General features: G+C 34.5%; 1 protein-coding gene across 10 annotated transcripts in view; it reads left to right on the top strand.

Moving 5' to 3' along the window:
* PAN3 (poly(A) specific ribonuclease subunit PAN3) overlaps positions 1-19,563 on the top strand; it is a 65,796-nt gene that overhangs the window by 8,396 nt on the left and 37,837 nt on the right. For 7 of the 10 annotated variants that reach the window (XR_001520662.3, XR_004498010.1, XM_015623023.3 and 4 more), the window contains 4 exons: positions 679-745; positions 2,762-2,832; positions 4,860-4,922; positions 13,139-13,300. Coding sequence is in view for 8 of the 10 variants with exons in the window: in XM_015623023.3 (XP_015478509.1) it covers positions 679-745; positions 2,762-2,832; positions 4,860-4,922; positions 13,139-13,300 (363 nt within the window). In the remaining 2 variants the exon portion in view is untranslated. Of the gene's footprint in view, positions 1-678; positions 746-2,761; positions 2,833-4,859; positions 4,923-5,491; positions 5,614-13,138; positions 13,301-19,563 lie in introns of those variants that run through there. The other 3 variants (XM_015623052.3, XM_033515394.1, XM_015623060.3) reach the window with 3 other exon arrangements.

Here is a 19,563-nt window from a genome sequence, read left to right as displayed (position 1 = left end):
AATAAGCAGGAGTAAGAAGAGACACTTGAAAACTTCTCTATCAAAGAAGCAGTAGCTCTTAGAGCAGCACTGCCTCACTTCAGTCCAGTTTATTGCTAGCTGATATCTCTAGAGGAATGCAGGAGAAGCTAGTGGAGCCTAGGAGGAATGTTAAAAGGGTTTCAGATGTCCTGCTAACTTGGAAGAATCAGATGTTTTGCTGAAAGGTCTCAAAAGGTTCTTTTGTTTTTAAAAATAATCTATTAAATACTTAAGTATTTTTCATTGGAGAAGTTTCATGTTGTGGTGATAGTATATTAAAGGGAGGAGTTGTTTCAGGAGTGCAGTGTGAATGACTGTTTTATGGAGATAAGTAATTGTCTTCTCTAATGTTTTCACAACATGCAGGAAGAGATCCGTAGGTTTGGTAGACCCTACTCATTTAGAAGAAATTAATGAAGAATGTTTAATTTTAATATACAGTAATTTTTGGTTTGCATTTCTGTTGTGCAAAATACTTTATTTTACTAAACATTTTTGTCAATTGCAAGTCTGTTTGTTTAGTGTGTTTATTAAATGGGGAATAAGCACAAGTTTCATAGTCTGACCTTAAAACTTTAGAAAGTTGATCCCCAATGCCCTCACTTAATCTCTTAAGGCTTTATTTTACATGTACAATGTCATCTTTTATTTTTGCAGAGGATGACAAATAGCAGCAGCTCCCCTAGCCTTCTCAATGACAGTGCCAAGCAGTATGCAGGCCATGGTAAGTATGTTTAAAATAAAATAATACATATAGAAGTATGTTTGAACATTTGAGAGATTCACTTTTGCAAAACTGAGGCTTAAGGAAGTGTTACTTGTGCTCTGATTTTACAGAGATACAGCAGAACTTTATTTTTTAGCAGTAGTGTAATGAACTCATAAGTTTTTAGCCTTCTCTTTGCTGTGGGGGAAAAACTAAAAAAAGTCACTATCAGTCTTGTTACTTGAAGTGAAATGTTAGTTGGATAGCCACTGCAAAGCACTGATAGCTTAAGCATTTATGTTGCTTCACTGTAGTATCCCTTTTTATTATGCTTCTTGGATAAGTTATTGTGTGGGATTAGTGTACAAGTGTTTTCCATTAAAGTTAGGGTGTGTGGATTTTGTGAAATGTCACATAACTGATGATTTTTAATAGCTATTCAGTTTTGTCTTGCAAGCAGTACTTTGCCTCTCACAATTTTTTCCTTGCTATAGGAACATGTTTTATATACATGATTTTCAGCTGAAGGGAATGTCTTGATAGTGGAGGCCTACGTACTCACTAAATTATTGTGGAGGGTGTACTGAGCTCTGTAATGTGCTCTTCAGAAACACTGCAGATTATTTCAGCTGTAGCTGTTAAGTTCTTTCAAGGAGAGGGTACTGCTCTCTTATGGCAAAGATATACATTTAAAATAAATTTCTGCTTTGAAAATTGCTGTGTAAATTATGCTCTAGATCCCCATTTGCATGTCTGACCCTGCAGCTAGTCTCCTTTCTAGGATTATACTTTTTAAAGCATGGTAGTAACTACTATAAAATGAGCTTGCTTGAAAGTCAAAATTTGTGTGTGTTTTCTTGTTTTTTCTATCTCATTTATTTCCACCAGGCTTTGAGATTAACTCTGCATCTTTTGTCCCACTGAATTAGCTATTCAAGGCAGTGGAGGTCTCCAGTTTTAAATGCAGTCAGAGTTTGACTGTGACAGGCCAAATAGTAATGGTGATGCATGTCAAGGAGAGAAACCAGACCAACTTTTAGAAACCATTTTAAATTTTGTCATATCTCAGATCCTTTCCTCTCTCTCTCTCCAGCTCTGCCAAGCAGTGCTTCACTTGTAGAATTGCTGTTTTAGGGAATATTTATCATTGAAGAAATATAAGATAAATTCTGTGTTAAAAATTTAATGTTAAAGAAAGTGTTTAATGTAAACACCAACATCTACAGCTGGCAGTCATCTGCTAATTTGGCAGTTTTAGCCATGTAGTTTGGAGTTGCATCTGTGAATGTTATATAGTTTTTGATACTTCAACTCTGGAAAAGATGAATTGGAACAAAGAAAAAGCAATAAAAAGTTATTAATGGAATGTGAGCTTCTGCTATCCTTGGTTCTGATTTAAATATGAAATGCAGAACAGTGACAGGACAAGCAAAATCCACATCATTATTTGTGAGACCTGTTACACAGAAGGTTGCTAATTTCAGGTAAGCAGAGATCATAGAATCGTAGAATCTTTTATGCTGGATAAGACTTTTTAAGATCGACTCCAACTGTTAGCTCAGTGCTGCCAAGTGCACTGCTGAAGCTTTCCTTCAGTACTGCATTTACACAATGCCCCTAGGGATGGTGACTCATGTACTTGCCCTGGGCAACCTGTTCCAATGCTTGTCAAGCCTTTCAGACTATCTTCTGGTGAATTGGAAACATTTGTAATGTATCATCTGCAGGGTTAAAAATGACATGCAAATGTAAGGAGCGCTTACAACAGGTTTTCTGATCAGATGAAGGCAGTGAAATGTTAGGTGGCCTTTAAATTGTGTCAACAGCAATTAAACTTAGGAATTCTGTTAATGAGCACCATTTCAATTAAGCAGTTGAACAGAATCTAATAAATGCTAGGGTTTTTTGCAGTGTGATTGCTAAATTTATCTTTGTCAAAAGGATTTATTCCATACAGAAATAAGTTAAAAAATATAAAAATTCTTTTAGTAGTGTATGTAAATATAACACATTGGTTTTACATTGGTTTTATAGATCCACTAACTTCACCAAATTCATCCTTGTTTAATGACTTTGCTGCCCTCAGCGTTTCTCAAAGGAGGAAGGTAGGCAACAACTAAATCATAAGTAGCATATTTATATATGAGTTGACAGGGAAGAAGATCTGGAATAACTTGAAATGCTACATGAAATAAGGATAAGTCTTTTGATGCTACTAGATTTATTTTAATGTATTGCTGCTGATATAAATAAGATCTTACTGCTTCGTTTTTGCTACATCAGATCAGACTGCTGCTGCTATTAAGAAATACGCCAAGCACTTGTAAACTGAAGTGTATAGAATATGAAACTTAGTATGTAGCCCATGGAATTTGAAAAATAATTCTTTTTATTCTACTAAGGGACATGTGACCTGCAAGCCTTATGGCAGCAAGTTCAGAATATGTTAAGAATCATTCTCCCATTTATTTGTACGTTATGTGATAATAATTGTAACAGTTCGAAATGCATTTAGGTTAAAAGGCAGTTATCATTGGGAAGCAAGGGTTTGGGTTTTTTCCCATCCATTTAATTTGTGTTGAGAAATCTTTCTTTTGCTGAGGGCTAGACAGCATCTTCAAACACCTTTGACCTGCAGCTGTGCAAGTTGTGGTGTTTTCCAGTTATACACTCAGTGGCTGGAATAAGAGACAAAAGTTTGATTATGTAAGAGTTCTTCCTCGTTTTTGTGAACTGCCACTTACCAAAACCAGCCAGTGTCTTGTCCCAACTAGTTATTAAGTTTTACTTTCACTTACATGTTCTACTATTTATTAGCCACAATATTCTGAGCTTTCCTGTAGAAAATAATGAAAGCAAGCTACATCAGCATGTTCTGTATTATTCCTGCAGGTGAAGATTGAGCTTAAAGATAATTCCTATAGTTGGTCCATCACACTGTTTTTTAAATATCAATACTGTTGTAGAACATTAATTTTCTACTATTCTGATGTATCCAAACTACATTAATTATCTGCATTGCTCTTTTCCTTAATGCCAGTACAGTATAGTGAAAGCTGGATGGATGAACAACACATTTATAATTCTGTACACTTACCAAGGCAGATAAAAATGAAAAATAATTCTATGTTCCTCCTTAACACAGGCTTTGAGAACCAGTATATACATGCATGTACGTATGTACCTGTGTGTAAACTTGTGCTTGTGTGTAACCATATGCACCAAAGATAATAAGCCATCAAACAGAAGGATTGCAAGAATGACCACTGTCTCTAAAAATTACTTTGAAGTTAAGCAGTACAAAGTGAAAATAAACCAATTAATGTTTGCTGTAAAGCACAAATACCTCAAAGCTGAAATAGTCATTCAGAATGCTTTCTGATTTGGTCCATGCTGCTAAAAGAGTGTTAAATCTGTGAAACTGATTTACTTGTATTTTTTTTCTAGTTAGCATTTCTGCTATAACTGGCATTAATTGAAAGAGGTTTGTATTTTTATTTGCGTATTAATAATTTATCTTTTATACGACTGCTATTTTGTAATGTATGCTTGTATTAAAGGTTTTTAAGTACTACTAATGGGGAAGTTTTCATAAAATACTACTTGAGCTGTGTGAATCTAGGCATCCAGGCTCCCTCTATAGTCAGCACAGGGAGATGAGTAGTTTAAAGAAACATTTAGCTCTCTGAGAAAAATACTTTGGAAATGAAGAGATGTTGGTCATTGCTTTAAGTGGGCAAAAATTGATGGCTAAAGTTACGAGAAATTAATGAGTTTTGTGACTGACTTTCGCTGCCAGTCAATACACTGCAAGTAGCTATCATGTAGTTTTAAAATATTTTTAGCATTTTTATTACAATAACCAAATTGTCTGAAGTAATTTCCTTAAAAGCACTAAATCCTTGAGAGCCAGGTGTTTAAAAACTTGAGTGATTCCTCTCTACCCCATTAACTGGGGCTTGTTTAGAGCTTGAACAATGGGGTTTATTAGGCCAGTGCTTGGTGCCAGCTGCATAAAGGGAGCCTTGGTGACTAGTTCAAATGTATGTGTTTACAGCATCTACTGTTTGAAAAAAAATGTCCATTATCTTGCTAAGTGCCCAAGTCTAAGGTTTTGTTTGTTCTGAACCAGCTGGCAAAACCAGCATTTCCTTCGTTTATCTCTGACTTGGAGGACAGATATAATACAGTCTTGGTAAGTGAATAAAGAACAATTGCTTTCCTTTGAACTTGTCACAATTCTAATTTGTAATATTTTGAAGTATTAAGTTATTTGGAACTATGTAAAAACTGCATGTTTGTTTTATAAAACTGGATAGTTTCTGCATAAGCATGTACTATATAGTTCTGTTAAAGCAAGCTTATTGTCTGTGGATATTGCTGATCTTGTTATGCTGGCAGCCCTTTAACAATGGGCAAGCCATACAGAGAAATACTTGAGATCAATAAAATACTAAACAAAAGTTGATGATTGTAATTCTGAATATCCTTGCTTTTTAATTAGACAATGTTTTTGAGACTAGTTAGTATGACTGAGCTATTTAATTTGCTTTTGATTATTTGATGTTTAGAGCCATTCTTCTTTCAGTTTAAAAAGTAAACATAGTCCTTGAATTTTTGTGAACATTCTCGAGGTAATTATCTCTGTTTAGAAATTATTAAACTGAATTTCAATTTTAGATTTCAGGAAAGCTAAGATTACTGTTTAAAGACATTTTTATAGGATACTTAAAATGAAATCAAAGGAGCTAAGTATTTCTGTAGATGGAGCCTTGGTGGAGGTTCTGTCAACTGTAAAACCTTCTGGATTTACTGTCCGGTTGTTGTAACTCCACATGCAGTAAGACAAGCAACCTTAAAGTGAATTTCCTATAAGAGATTTTTAGGTAAGTATTACTCTACAATGCACAAGTAGGATATGTGAAGCATGGAACAAAAGCTACAGTTAGTAATAGACTAACACCCTTTCCCAAGAATAATGATGTCATGTTAATTTCATTTTTTCTTCAAGTACATGTTATGCTTGTTCAAAATAGGGGTGGCATTCTGAACTTGAACTTCCTGGGTGTTTTTCCTAAATTGACTTTAGCCATTATCTAGAAAAGTGCTCCTCTCTAAACCTGAAATGATCTGTCTGGAAAAGTTCTTTATTTCGTTTTGGTGCTTCTGGTAAACAGTTCATTAAAACTTGTGAAGTAACTGATTAGAATCTGCTGTCAAGGACATGACAGCTTAATGCACTAAGATGAAAATATATTATGAAACTTTTGTTTAAATTTGTTCTGAGACTGTTGCCACCAATCCAGGCTAAAGGTTCCTATACTTGTCACTGGTCAGCCCTACATGATAGTGAAAAACATTTACTTTTACATTTTATGTTGTTTTTTCATACCTTCAATCCTCATGACAACTGAACTCTTATGAAAAGTTTCTAACACTGACTTATTTCCATTTCATTTTTTTAATTGTTCAGTCACACCTAGAGGAGGTCCATTAAGGTGAGAATAACTTCAGTTCACAGGCTACAAGGGGTGAACTAATTGCTGTACTGAACAACTTTAAACACAATTTTATTGCTACTTTTTATGTATTTTAAAGCAATTTTTTTCTAGAATGCCTTCCATTGATTATAGGTGAGTAAAGGCAAGGACAAAAACTCTGGATTAGAAAGGAAAGTATATGAGAGATTATCTGAATTGAAATTCACCCTGAACAGGATGCAGCTGTTCAGTGCCATCTGTGGAGATTTACAGAAAGTGAGACTGGACAGCAGACTTAATTAATGTACTTTGATCAGCAGAAATAAATATGCATGGAAAATTATTTGAAGCGAAGACTACCTGTAAGCCTTAGTCTGCATAAATGCAAGCTTTTTAATGAGTATGAGAAGGGTTTGACCTATCAAGTTAAAAGAAAACAATAGATAACTTAGGTCCTCTGGGATATTAAATTCTTAAGGCTTAAACAGTTGATATTTTATTTTTGAGTGTCTTGCCTCCCATCTAGTTTTGTTACCTGTTCGAAAGCTGTATTTCTCTCCAGTTTCTTCTTTCCAGCTCTGTCTTGACACCTCTGATACCTGATCATTATCTAGTTGAGTGGTGTTCATTGAAAAGCCGTGTATGCCGTGTTTGGTCTTGCTGAATTTACTTTTAATGAAAGTGTGTCAAGACAGTTCTCACCTTTCAGATCCTCCTGCGTAGTACAATCTCAGAAGCACGAATCATGTTCTGATGAGTTGAGGGGTAATGATCAAGCATCATGGCACTGTGTGCTAAGAGACAGAATTATGGCTTCACAGATTCTATAATGTACCTGGGCTACACTTTTATTTCAAACCTAAATTTTTCCTTCTGGAATTTATTCACCCATACTGCAATAATAAAACATTATAGTTGATGCTAAAGAAGGTTAATGCAGAAATGCAGAAAGACTATGGTTTATGAAAAAACTAATAAATGTTTGTAAGTGGTATCAGGGTCTAAAACATGTTACAAGGATATCATAAAATGTAATCTGCTTTACATTTTCCCTTGGAAGAGTTAGTTATGGGAATTGTTCCTTGGTTGTGTGGTCTTGTTGTCTTAATTATTACTATTTAGATAAATATCTGTTTTTGATTTCTAAGTGTGTCATGAGAGAATATATTATTCACTTTTATTTTTGTGTGTGGATTAGTGATCATTATGATACCTAAGTCAAATTATAAAAGCATTTCTCTTTAAAGATATGAAGTACTTTTATATTTTTTTGCCTCATCATTTTATGAATTTGAAGTCAAATAACTTCAAATGTAACTGATACGCTAGATGCTTTTGTTTGTATTTACAAGCTTTGTTTGATTTTTTTTCTGTGCCAAGGTGTATGTAGTCTTCAAGAGTGATTTGCAGTAAAATAATTTAAATTTTTTTAAAATCATGCACATGTTAGGTGGAGACACTATACAAATATTTAGAGCAGCTAGAAATATATCACATTTGAGAAATCATATGCCTGTTAAAGACAGAGTTAAAGTTACATCAGTCTTTAACCCTCTTACCTATATATTTGGTAACTGCACATGATTTTTCCACTTTTTTTGTAAGTAATATAAAAAATTCTGTCCTATTAAAAGAAAACTTTAAACATGAGGAAAACCTGTGGTTTGCCTGTAGTGTTCATTTAGCAATGGATTTTTTGAAAGTACATCTTGGGGTGGTGGTACTCTGACAAGTCTTCACTACAGTTTGAACTACCCACTTTAATGGTGGTAGAAAAAAGTCTGCTTTTCCACCAGTTTACATCAATTCAACAGGTGATAAGAATTTCTCAGTAAAGAAGTTTGTCAGTAAAACTAAATCCATGCCAGGATTTAAGCTTGTGGTAATTCATAGCTCATCCCAGTGTAGCTAGGCTGCAAAATTGATGAGTAAACATTTGACTTAGTTATATCAGTTTTCCTGCTTCTGAACTCTTCAAGATTTTCATGTCTTCAGCATATATACTCATGAAATAAACTGTTTTAGGACGTTCATCTGAGAAGTTTCCTTCAGCTATGGTTTAAAATGCTTCATACAATGTCTGACCTATTGTATCTCTAAAATTTGTTTAAACCAAGAATTTTTAATTTTTTAAATTTATTTTTTTTTCAGTGTTCAGATGTGTTTCTCTGGAATAAGACATTTCCATGCCAAATGTCACACTTAATTGTTCTTGGGGTAGAGGAATATATTTTGTTTCTCTCTGTATGATATTTCAGAACTAGTGAAATTGTGTCCCAAGCCAAACCCAGGTTTTCATGAGCAATCTGGATGGAAGGGTGTCTAGTCTGTTAAATTCATGTAATCACAATGTGTAATATTGGAAACTTCAAAATTATAAGCATATAAACATAAATGTTAGGATACTCATCTTTTTTCGTAACGTAAAAAGCTCTCCAGCCAACCACACAATTATTTTTAAGCTGTTGACCAAGCTTCTATTCTTTTTTTTTTTTTTTTTTTTTTGTGGATATCAAAAATTAAAAAAATGGTTCCAGCCTTCAGAAGCTGAGTTACAAAAAACCACAGATGTGGTCTGCCTGTCTACCAGTGTAATAAAAAATGAAGAGTAGAGGGTATTTTGGTTAGCAATTACTGCCTTCCATGTAAAGGGGTTTTGTGGCTTCATTGGCTACGAAACTTATACAGTTTAACTTCACTTAAATGACAGCTTTTCTTTTTCATACTCCATCTTATCTGTTGGGATTTTCCTGTTTGCCATAACTCATGTTCAGGTGTACCAGTTAACTGGGTTCAGTAATGAACAGTAACAGTTGTATTCACAGTCACAAGGTACTGCTTAGCTGATTGTGCCTGTATAGGGGCTTGATAACATGTTGAACTTCATATCTATGGCTTGGTGTTTCAAGTACTGTCTTATTCCACCTAATCAGTTGTGGTTGTTGGGTGAAAACAGCAATAATGACACCAAGAACTTTTATTTTGGTTTTAATTTTAAAGGCATAATGAAACAGAAATTGCTCCTTTTTAAGTAGACTAGCAGCCTAGCTGAGTGCAAAATCAGCACTGAAATTCAAAATTGAATGTCTCACATATTTTTGGTAGTACAATAAGTAGTACAAGGCAAGTGTGAGATTATATAGCTTTTTTTTCCCCTTTTCTGTCGGATAATGTAGTGTTTTGTTGTTTGTATGTGCAAATACAGTCAACTCGTTGCACAACAGATGAGCCCTAGCTAATGCTACTGTGATACCTTTTAGCTATAGTAATTTAAGGTAATGCTGCTTCATTTAGCCTGTGATGGAGAAAGCTTAAGATGACTTCCATTTGGTTTGGTAGTAGAAGCACAGAGGCAGCATTACCTTAGCTCAGACTCTTCACAATACTTTGAAACACAATAGCCTGCTCATGTGTTTGTATGCCAGGCTTAATTTGATATATTTTGGTACTAAAAAGGTCTTGTAAATCTAAAATTCAAGACCTGGTAGAGGTAAATGCATTTTAAGTAGCAGAAATGTAATTTGGGACCCGAGTGATCCCCAGAAAATGGAGTTGTAGATCTTGAGTAGAATTTTGTAATTGTGTAGTTTGATTTATCAGCTTATCTAGACTTAAATACTACATGAAAGTCTTTAAAGTTTGAGTGTTTGTAGTTATTTTCTTGTTTAAGTTTATTCCTCTATCCTCTATAGGATAGCTATGGAACATCCTACACTAGAGGTCAATTTAATCCTGAATTACAAAAAGGAAGTGTGATATTGCCCACTGTCTTTGAAACAGGAGGAACTAGGGGCAAAGACACTGTTACAGCAAATAGTAGGAAGAATATAGAGTTGCTGAATGTATTCCCAAAATTCTTGTTGAATGAATGAGAACCAAGTAATTAAACTTACTTGAGGAATATGTTCTAGCATGGGCTAGAAGTTAATCATCATTAGTAGTGTTCTTAGATGAAGATGATACTTAGGAAGGACTTTTTTTTGGAGTGGCTTTCTTTCGTTTCAAGTGTAATGTTTTTCAGACTTTAGAGGTTTATCTTTCCTAATAATTGTGCCAACCAATAGGCTCCTATCATTAATTGCTGACAACAGCTTGGTTCTGCAGGGCAAGGGTTATAATTATTAGCTATGGCTGAAAATGCTTACCCTTCTCACCCTGGGGGAAGCTAAGCTGTTGCTAGCAATTGAAGGTAGTTAGCTGTTCCCTGCCCTCATGTAAACATTTGCAGCCATTAATTGCTGTATCTGAACAGGTTTTTTACCCCATAGACTGTATGGAAGGCAAAAAAACAATTGTTTTTGTAAACATTCAAGAGAAATTGTCCCCAAGCATAAAAGTTTGTTTCATTAGTCCAGATTGTCATGCCCTCTGTGTTTTAGGTAGATATATTTACATATTTTTATATATATGTATGTTCAGAAATGATCAGTGGTTGGTGAATTCTTGCTCATTTTAAGGTGAACTGTTTGTGTTGCTTTACTTCCTGCTTTGCGTAGAGGTCAGGGATATACCAAAGTTGATACACTTATTCAGACTTCTCAATTTATTTGTTTTCCCTTCTGTTGAATCTCTTCTCTTGGCAGATACTCTGTTTGCTGATATCCTTTAAATTCAGATTGCATTTCTAAATCAGATCCAAGTTTGCTCATTGAGAACAAGTGTTATTTAGAATAACTTCAGGGCACGTAGACTAAAATTTATTTCCAAATGTTAATATTGTATATTCCATCTTCTAATGTCTGTCTAAATAATGAAATTTTGACCTAGTAATCCCCTAATGTTTTATAAGTAATGAAAGGAAAAAGTTTTATTTTAGACTCATCCAGTGCTTAATTTCATTTTTTAATGCAAGTAAGTAAAGAACTACTGGAACATGAATTCATATTGTCTCTGTATTGTCCTTCATAAAGCCTAGAATACAGTTTCATCCTGTTGTCTAGAATCTGGTCATCCTGTTGTGACCAAAACTGCCTTTTTCCAGATTGGCTCATTTGCTCTTTTGTTTTGGTTCTCCTTTTGAAAATGTTTGTAGACAACCAGTTGTTATGGAATTCCTTTGTGAATGGAAGTATGTTTGGGCACTGGTTTGTAGTCCAGCAGTCTGAGGCAGACTGTGCCCCTGCACTTGGTGTAGAGCATGAGGGGAGAGAGAGATGGGGAAGGTTCCAGGGAAACTGTTACTTTTCACTATGTTATTTCCAATAGTTGGCCTAAGAAAAATACATATTACATTCAAACCCTGCCCTAAAGTCAAATCTTGCTTAAATGTCCTGCTTCTCAGTTGTAAGGGCTTTGCAGGTTAGGATTTTAGTAGTCTAATTTACTGAGATAAGTTGCCTAATAATTCAGATTTTCTCCAAATAATCAACCAATATTTGGATTTACCATGATCAGGTGTGTCTTTGAACTGCAGGAGGACTTTATACTACCCATCACAGATTTCTAATTGGTATGCTAATATTCAGACTTGTTTATTGTTACTATGTTGGGTTAACTCCTCCGTGGAGTTTATTTGCTTTGGTAGTTCATAGTCCATGTTGGTATCATTCGGGGTTTTTTGTTGTTTTGTTTGTGGGTTTTGTGGAGGGGTTGGTTTGTTTGGGTTTTTTTGGGAAAATGAGGTAGTGTGGACTCCACTGAGTTTTAATTCTTTCCAAAGTTTTTAGCCTAAAAGGTTCCAGGAAAGTAGAGGAGAGAATTGATTTAGGTTTTGTTTTTGCAGCCATGTTATGGTAGTTTTGTCCTGTGTTTTATTAATTGTTTCTGTGTGAGTGGGAAATCTTCTCCAGTTAGATTCTTGCCTTGTTTCATGAGGAATTATTTCTAAAGTGTGTATGAAGGTACATGTTGGTAACATTTCTAAGGTGCTGGGTAAAGTAGATCTCTGAATAACGGTAAGTTAAGCTTTGATCACTTAGAGTGATCTATATCCAGATGTTAGTTTCACTGTCACATAAAAATACCCAAACAAAACCCCACAGCAAAAGACCAGCCAACTCCTGCAATTTGATCCAATTGTTGATATAACTGTCATAAAAGGTCCTGGTCTAAATATGCATAGGTGCTAAAATATTTCTTTTTGATGATATTTAATATCTAGGTAGATATACCTAGATAGGTTTGAAAGCGCAGAGAAATCTGGAAAACTTCTGTACTTTACCTGTTTGAAAGTATTTAACAGATTTTCTTTTTTACAGTGTGTCTTTTGAATTTAATGTTCATATCATTCTTTATAAATACTTCCATTTGTGGAGATCATTGACAATGTAATAGAAGTGTCACTGTTAATGAGGTGCAAGTGATTCCTGCATGTTAACTTCCTCAAATGTGTTTTATTTTCTCAATTTTATGACAGTTCCCAATGCATCTGTCATAGTAATTCTTGTCTATTTTCACTTAAGACAGTAGCTGAAATTATTTTTTTTAAATTATAACCTGAGCAGAAATGTTTCCCTCAGAGTTGCAATTGGCTACTCAGTTCTACCTGATTTTCAAAAGCAAATTTTCAGGAGATGAGTCATGGCAAATTTGAATTTAAAATTTGTTTGGTAGAAATTTCAAGGGAGGTGTTATTATGATGTGATTGAAGGTATTTATTTTGAAAATACGGATTTTTTTTTTTATAACAGTTTCTCATTTGGACAGAATTTTCAAATTTATGTGCATATTTCAGTGGCTGACTCGTGATGAATGGCATTTATTGCAAGTAATTAGTAGTCCCTAAAGTTTGTTTTCTTTTTTATTTTTTAAATCATTGTTTATTATAACCAAATTGTCAGGATTGAAAGGAAACAGTCTCAGTTAAATTTTACTTGCAAATTGTTTCCTATTCCACCAATCCAGAATCATATCACAGTATAATACCTATTTTAGTGTAGCTTTAGATGAGGGTTGTTAGGAGTGGCCTGGTTTCTCTCCTTCTTTTTCATAGCCCAGGAAGTATCGACTGGGGATGCTGGATGAGAGGATAGTTCCGGTGGGATCAAAAGCAAGAAAATCAAAGAATCCTATCGGCTGTCTGGCTGACAGGTGTAAAACAGGAGTACCCATCAATATGGTTTGGTGGAACAGAGTCACAGAAAACAATTTACAGGTAAAATTATTTTTTACTAGTCATTTTTTCAGTATTTTGGATGTTTTATTTTCAGTTCTGGAAAATGTTAGAGTTACTCTGAGTATGAGTTAAGATCAAATCAAATATTTATTTCACATAATAGGTGTAGTGGTCCTCTAAGAGAGTGATTTGGGGATATTTAATTATCTTCACTAATTGCTGAACTATGTAGTTTATTTGATTTTGGTATAATCTGAGAAGAAGGAGCAAAAGCAATCATGAAATGTATTCTAAAAGCAAACAACCATGTCATGTCATGGGCAGCGTGATGTAGGCGGCATGATGCCATGTTGTTTAGGGACATTTGGACCTTCAGTCTGTCTTGGCTCTTTTGCTGCTGGGGAGGCAGCATAGCCACTGATGAAGAAGCTTAAAGGAAACATTGGTAGAAGGACCAGGTAAGCTTGAAGGACAGTTGTTGAGAGCCTGTGAAGCAGTACTGTTTTCAAGGGAGAGAAGATTGACAAACTGAATTTACTGCATGCATAATAGTGAATGTAAGCCATAATTAAATACAGTTCTTCTGAGAAGAGAGAATCAGAAAACAGGTCTTTGGTTTTCAGGACATTAATGGGAAAAAAAAGTCCTGTTAGCACTCCTGTCCTCTCTTGTTTTCTTGCTGTACAGTGATGCAATAAGCTTTGTTGTAAATCTAATCCATTTAGATTAGAAGTAAAAGAACTTAATGCTTTTGGAGGCTGGAGAGGTAGTAGCCTGAAACTTGAAGCTTCTTGCCAGGAGCAGTTGTCTTCTCAGTTCTTAACACTACCTCTAAGTAGTGTTCAAAGTGTGGCAAAGGGAAGGAAGCTCAAGGTCCCGATGCTTTCTGAGCTTGGCAGTCTTTGGGACTGGCTGCAGAGCATGTAGCATTTGAAGGGTGCAATTCCAGGCTCCCTTATTGCACCAGAATCCCATGTACATAATTGACTTAAAGTATGTGTGGCTTTTATATTATGTGATACAGTTGCATAGCTTCCAATGGAGATGTGGGCTTTAACAAAGCATGTGTATGCACATGTGGTGGAAATACAGATAGAAAAATGTGCCAGCCATAATAAATAGACTTGGAGGAGAAACAGGAGGGATTGAAGAGAAACTGTGGAGTCTTGCAAGACTGAAGAAGGAAAGGTGTCAAAACTTGCATTGTAATATAATTTAACGGTTAATCCTGCATGGCTATAACTTTATAATCCAGATATGTTTTACATACGGTGTTACACTTACGTGATTAAAAGTGAAGTCTGCAGAGTGAATTGTGATCTGAGTAGTGCATTAAAAAAGCAAAATAAAACAAATCAAAGTTTGTTTTATAGTGACGGATCCTATCTTATATTAGGAAATGTTCTGAGCTCCTATACTACCACATGATATATATTATAATAGCAGATGGTAATCCTCCTTCAAAAAGTAGGAATAGATACATTTTAGTTATACATATTAGATCTTATTCACCATCAATTACTGATTCTTTGTTTCTTGAGCAAGAAATAATCAAAATTAATTTTTTCAAGTATGTTGCATTAGGAGCATAGACCTCTAAAATTTAGATGTTTTTACAGTACTTTGCAGTACTTTTGCTAAAGAAGCATGAAAATATTCTAAATCTAATTCTAAAGTTTACTTTTTAGTGAGCTCTACTTGTTGGTTGTAACAAGACTTCACTAATAGTTCTGTCTGAGCCTGTGCTCTGGTTTATAAACCAATAAATCTTTAGCCAACAAATTTTATCCAGCTTTAACAAAATTGACTCTTAATTCATTTGCAAGAACAATAGAGTAACATAACTAACAATGTTGGCAGTTTGAAATTTATTAGAGCCTGTTGTTGGAGTGATGTGATGACTTGTCACAGTAATTATAATAGTGTAGCATGTTACACAAATTCAATGGTGGGATAGAAAGAGATTTTCTTTGAAGTCCTTGGCAACCTTCCATGTCTTCTGGGTTGCTCTGACATCACAAAATGCATCCTTTCCTGATGTCATGGCTTGCAAGGAATCCCTGGAGGAATTGCAACAATGCTCTGTAAAATGAATCTCCTCATATAGAACTTCTGCCCATTAAAAAAAACCAAAACAACAAAGAAACCCCAAAACCCAACAACAACATAATAACAACATGTTAAGCTCAAGAAAGACTTCTGCATGTTTCTGTATTCCTAAGAGGTATTCTGAAAACTGTGCCAAAAATAGACTGGTAAATGACTGCCCTGCTTTAAAGCATGGGTGTGGCTTAGTGGTGGTTTTCTGTAATCATTACATGATTATGTAATTTGGGATGTCAGAACAGATCAGCATGAATTTGGAAGTGAAGGAGGACATAAAAAGAGAACAAAGAGGCTTGTATCCAGTTTCTAGCATGGGAAGTACATTAGCACATCCTTCTGAAATCAAATGAGATTGGCCTACTTTTTGAGTTAGGTAGCTAGCTTTGGGCTTTGGTTGAATGTACCAGAACCAAGCTAATGAAGTGGTATTACAGCCTCTGAAGCTGATGTGGTGTCTCTGCTGCTGTAGAGCTGTGCTGTGAGATGCTGAATGAGAAATGAGACAGAGAGAGAAGAGTGGTTTCCAGTATTCCTGTGGGATCCTCACATGACTTTCCAAAAATGACTTTCATAACTTGTATGTCCCTGTGTTCCAGCTCACTTCTGTACTTAAAGGCACTTTGAGGGTTCATTTATTAATTAATATAGCAGTGGGGCCTTAGAAGTTTATCACTGAGGAGCATAAAGACAAATCATATGTATTGAAGTTTATAGCTGATGAAACAGGAATTTTGATTTATTTCTGGATTACAGAAATCTGTTATGTGAAACTCCTTAACATACAGTAATGCCACATGCTGCTGTGTAGTCCTTCCGGTGATGGGTCTTCAGCTTAGATCCTTGGCTTGCTCTCTGATTTCATCTGTACTTTCTTTTAAGAAGTCTTGTATTGTTTTGGGGTGTTTTTTTGTGGTTTTTTTTTTTTTTTTTGTGATACTCACAGAATATTTTGCTTCTTCCCCTCCATACTTAATTTTATTTCCTTTTAATACCTGTAAAAGCATAAAAGCCACCAGACATACTCTGAGCTGACTGGTGATACAAATGAATTGTTTAATAATCCTGGCCTCACTTTGTACTTTTTCGTTCCATCCTTAGTAATTGCATCATGGCTAAAATCAGCCTTCATTTGGACTGTATTTATAAGTGTTTAATAATGTTTTTTTCACTCTAATGTATAGAAGTTTAGGAATTGTTTTTGTAAGTGGAGCTGGATGGACTCAGTTCTGTGGTCTGTCTTTGGAAGTTTCTTTGCAAAGCTGACTGAAAAGAAGCATGGACATAAAGAATCTGAAGAACAGGATATTTAGATGAAATTTCTTCATGGAATCATTCTGAGAATGCATGATAAAGTTATTTGGGTGATAATTAGGGAAGTTGCTTTGCTACTTTAGTTCACAGCATCTTCATTAATATATTGGAAGAAGGGAGATCAGATTTCGGTTGCCAAGGTTAAGAGGAAAAGGGAATGAAGGAAATTTTAGCAAAGGTATCAGTTAGATGTCATCTTAGGTGGTTTGCTAGAAATACATAACGTAGCTGACACAGCTGAACTTCCTTCTCTTTAATTCTGTTTGTTGACAACACGTTGATTAGCATTTTGAAATTTTGAATGTGCCTTTTTATGGGACATTGACATTTGAAACTGAAAATAGACTTAGTTAACAAGGTGCAGACAATGCAAGTAGGCTTTTTTTATTGTTTTGGTTTTAGAAGTACATTTGCTACTTTTTAACATCACAGTATTGCATAATCATTGCATGACTCTTGCATGTTCATTCTTCTGGTTACTCTGAAAATTAATGACAGTTTTCAATACTCATATTCTCTACATATTTTACCAATCCTGATTTATCCTGACTTAAAATTTTAAGTCTCATGTAGCATGAATAAGTTATTTTATTCTGAGATGAATAATTAATTACTAATTAAATGAAATTTGTTTAGAGCTGTACTTGTGCAAAATTGAAACATAATACAGAGTGAAGAAAATGTTTTCACTAAGATGATTGAGATTATTTTCATCCTTATAAAAGTTAAATTTTTTTTTAATGTCATTTTGGGAAGTTTGGTAGGACTCTAATGGAAAAAGGATAAGAATACCCTGTCAGGTTCTAAAGTGTGGTTACCATTTAAACAGATTTTCAGGCTTACCATTGATCCAAATGTAAAGCTAAAACTGGAATTTATATGTTGTATTATGACCTGACAGAGTGAAAGTAGGATATTTTTTCAGGCCAAGAATATAAGATTTTGAATCATTGGCTATTAAGAATATGCCTTGTTAATCCTGGCATATTTGCATGGTCATTGCTGCCAAATAATTATCTACAAAGATTCAAAAGTAATTAAAATATTAAATATTAAAGAGCTGATAGTAGTATTGCATTTCCTCACTTAGTTTAGTCACTTAATCTGGCCTCATTGCTTTAATTATTTTCATGGAAGAAAACTGTATTCAGAAATACTAATATTTTACTTCAGATAAAATGTTTTCAAAAGCATGAAAATTTTTAAGAACTGCAGCTTCACGTAGATGTAATGAATTTAAATGTGGATTGAGGCTTAGGCTTCAAATTGTCCAAGCATTTATTAGTTTTGACCACCATTCCACTAGAATTTGTTCTATTACTTGGATTAGTTTATTCTGGCTTGTGACTTTGTATCTTGAGTATCTTTCTGTATTTAGAAAACAACTTGAAGATGGAAGGGTCTTTTAAAATTGCAACCAAAAGTTAAATCACTTTTTTTTTACCAGTGGGGACAGTCTTGGATTGCAGCTTCATGTAGCATCACAGAGAAGTAAAACAGGCTTTCATAGTACAGGGTTGATTTTCATAAATCAAATCTATTTACTCATAGACAACATTTTCATCAAAGTTACGGAAAAACAACTTCATCATACAAAGTTTTGGTGCTTATCCTGAATTGTGATATCAAAAAATGGAATGAAACTGAGTTTCCATCAAACTTGACTTATTGCTATTTGTAATTCTGCAGCATAAACCAGGTCAGCCCTAGCAGATTGCTGGGTTTGACTCTTTCATTTGCATAAATTAAAATACCTACCAGTTAAAGTGTAGCTCTTTGTTAAAGTGAAGCTGCATTTAAAAATTTTGAAGGCTATAGGTAACATTTAGTAAGTAACTTTTAGACATGAAAACATGTCTATGAAAATTTGTAGAATGCATTTAGAAATAAGAAGTATCTCTCTGCTGTAGGAGTTTTTTGATTCAGTAGGTGAAAATAAGAGTTTAGCCAGAATGCCATGGATGGGATTTTGGGAACTCTCTGTTGCTCTAGCTACCTTCCAGAAGGTGTCTTTTTCTCTGCTTGCATGTTTTAAACCTAATGCTATGTCTTGCCCTTGTTGCCTGGTTGATACAGTATTTAGATGTGATAGAGCTGTGCATGTGTCATTGCTACTTTCAGCAGTGGAAAAGTGTGGATCATGTAGTTCTCTGGTATTATGTTCTTTTAGCAAGATGATACAAACAGTGTCCCTTGCTCTCCCAGTTGTTTTATTTGATAACTATTTAGCTCTATCACTGTTTGGAAAAGTTCTACTTCACTCTTCGCCACTTCTGTAATTTTCTCCAGTTTCAGTGCAGATTTTGCTGAATGGTTGCATGCCAGTTTTTATCTAGAGGAACACCATTCTCTTAGGTATTCCTGTACTTAAATTCAGATAAGTCCATAATATTACCTTTTGATTATACATGTGTCAGGTATGTGTTTTCAGTCTGTATAACTCAACTTCTTATTTGTTTTGCTGTATTAGCATATATCTTGTTTTCCCTAACTATGATTAAAGAGTTTTAAAATTCATTTGAACTCTTTACCCATTTAAATATGTTTTACTTCACAATCTACATATTTACTTACAGCTGTTCTTTGAATATTCAGAAATATGCACATGTAAGGTGACAAATAAGGTGGTAAAGTTGATATCATAAAGTGGATGGTGATTAAAATTTACTGTGTGATTAAAGGTAGAACATTTTTGCTATTTGCTTTTAAACTTGAACATCTTCCTTAATTTTACAACTTTGAGAATCTTCTTTTTCAGTGCACTGAAATACATTAATACTATGATATTTTGCAGAAATATTCAAATAAAGGTATTAAAACCCAATTAACAAAAACTCTTTTCAAATACTTCACTGTCTACACTGATTTTTCACATTTCACTTCTA

Source organism: Parus major, chromosome 1, assembly GCF_001522545.3.
Source record: "Parus major isolate Abel chromosome 1, Parus_major1.1, whole genome shotgun sequence".
Classification (NCBI taxonomy): domain Eukaryota; kingdom Metazoa; phylum Chordata; class Aves; order Passeriformes; family Paridae; genus Parus; species Parus major.
Note: the sequence above shows the minus strand (reverse complement) of the source record. Positions and strands in the feature narration are given on the sequence as shown.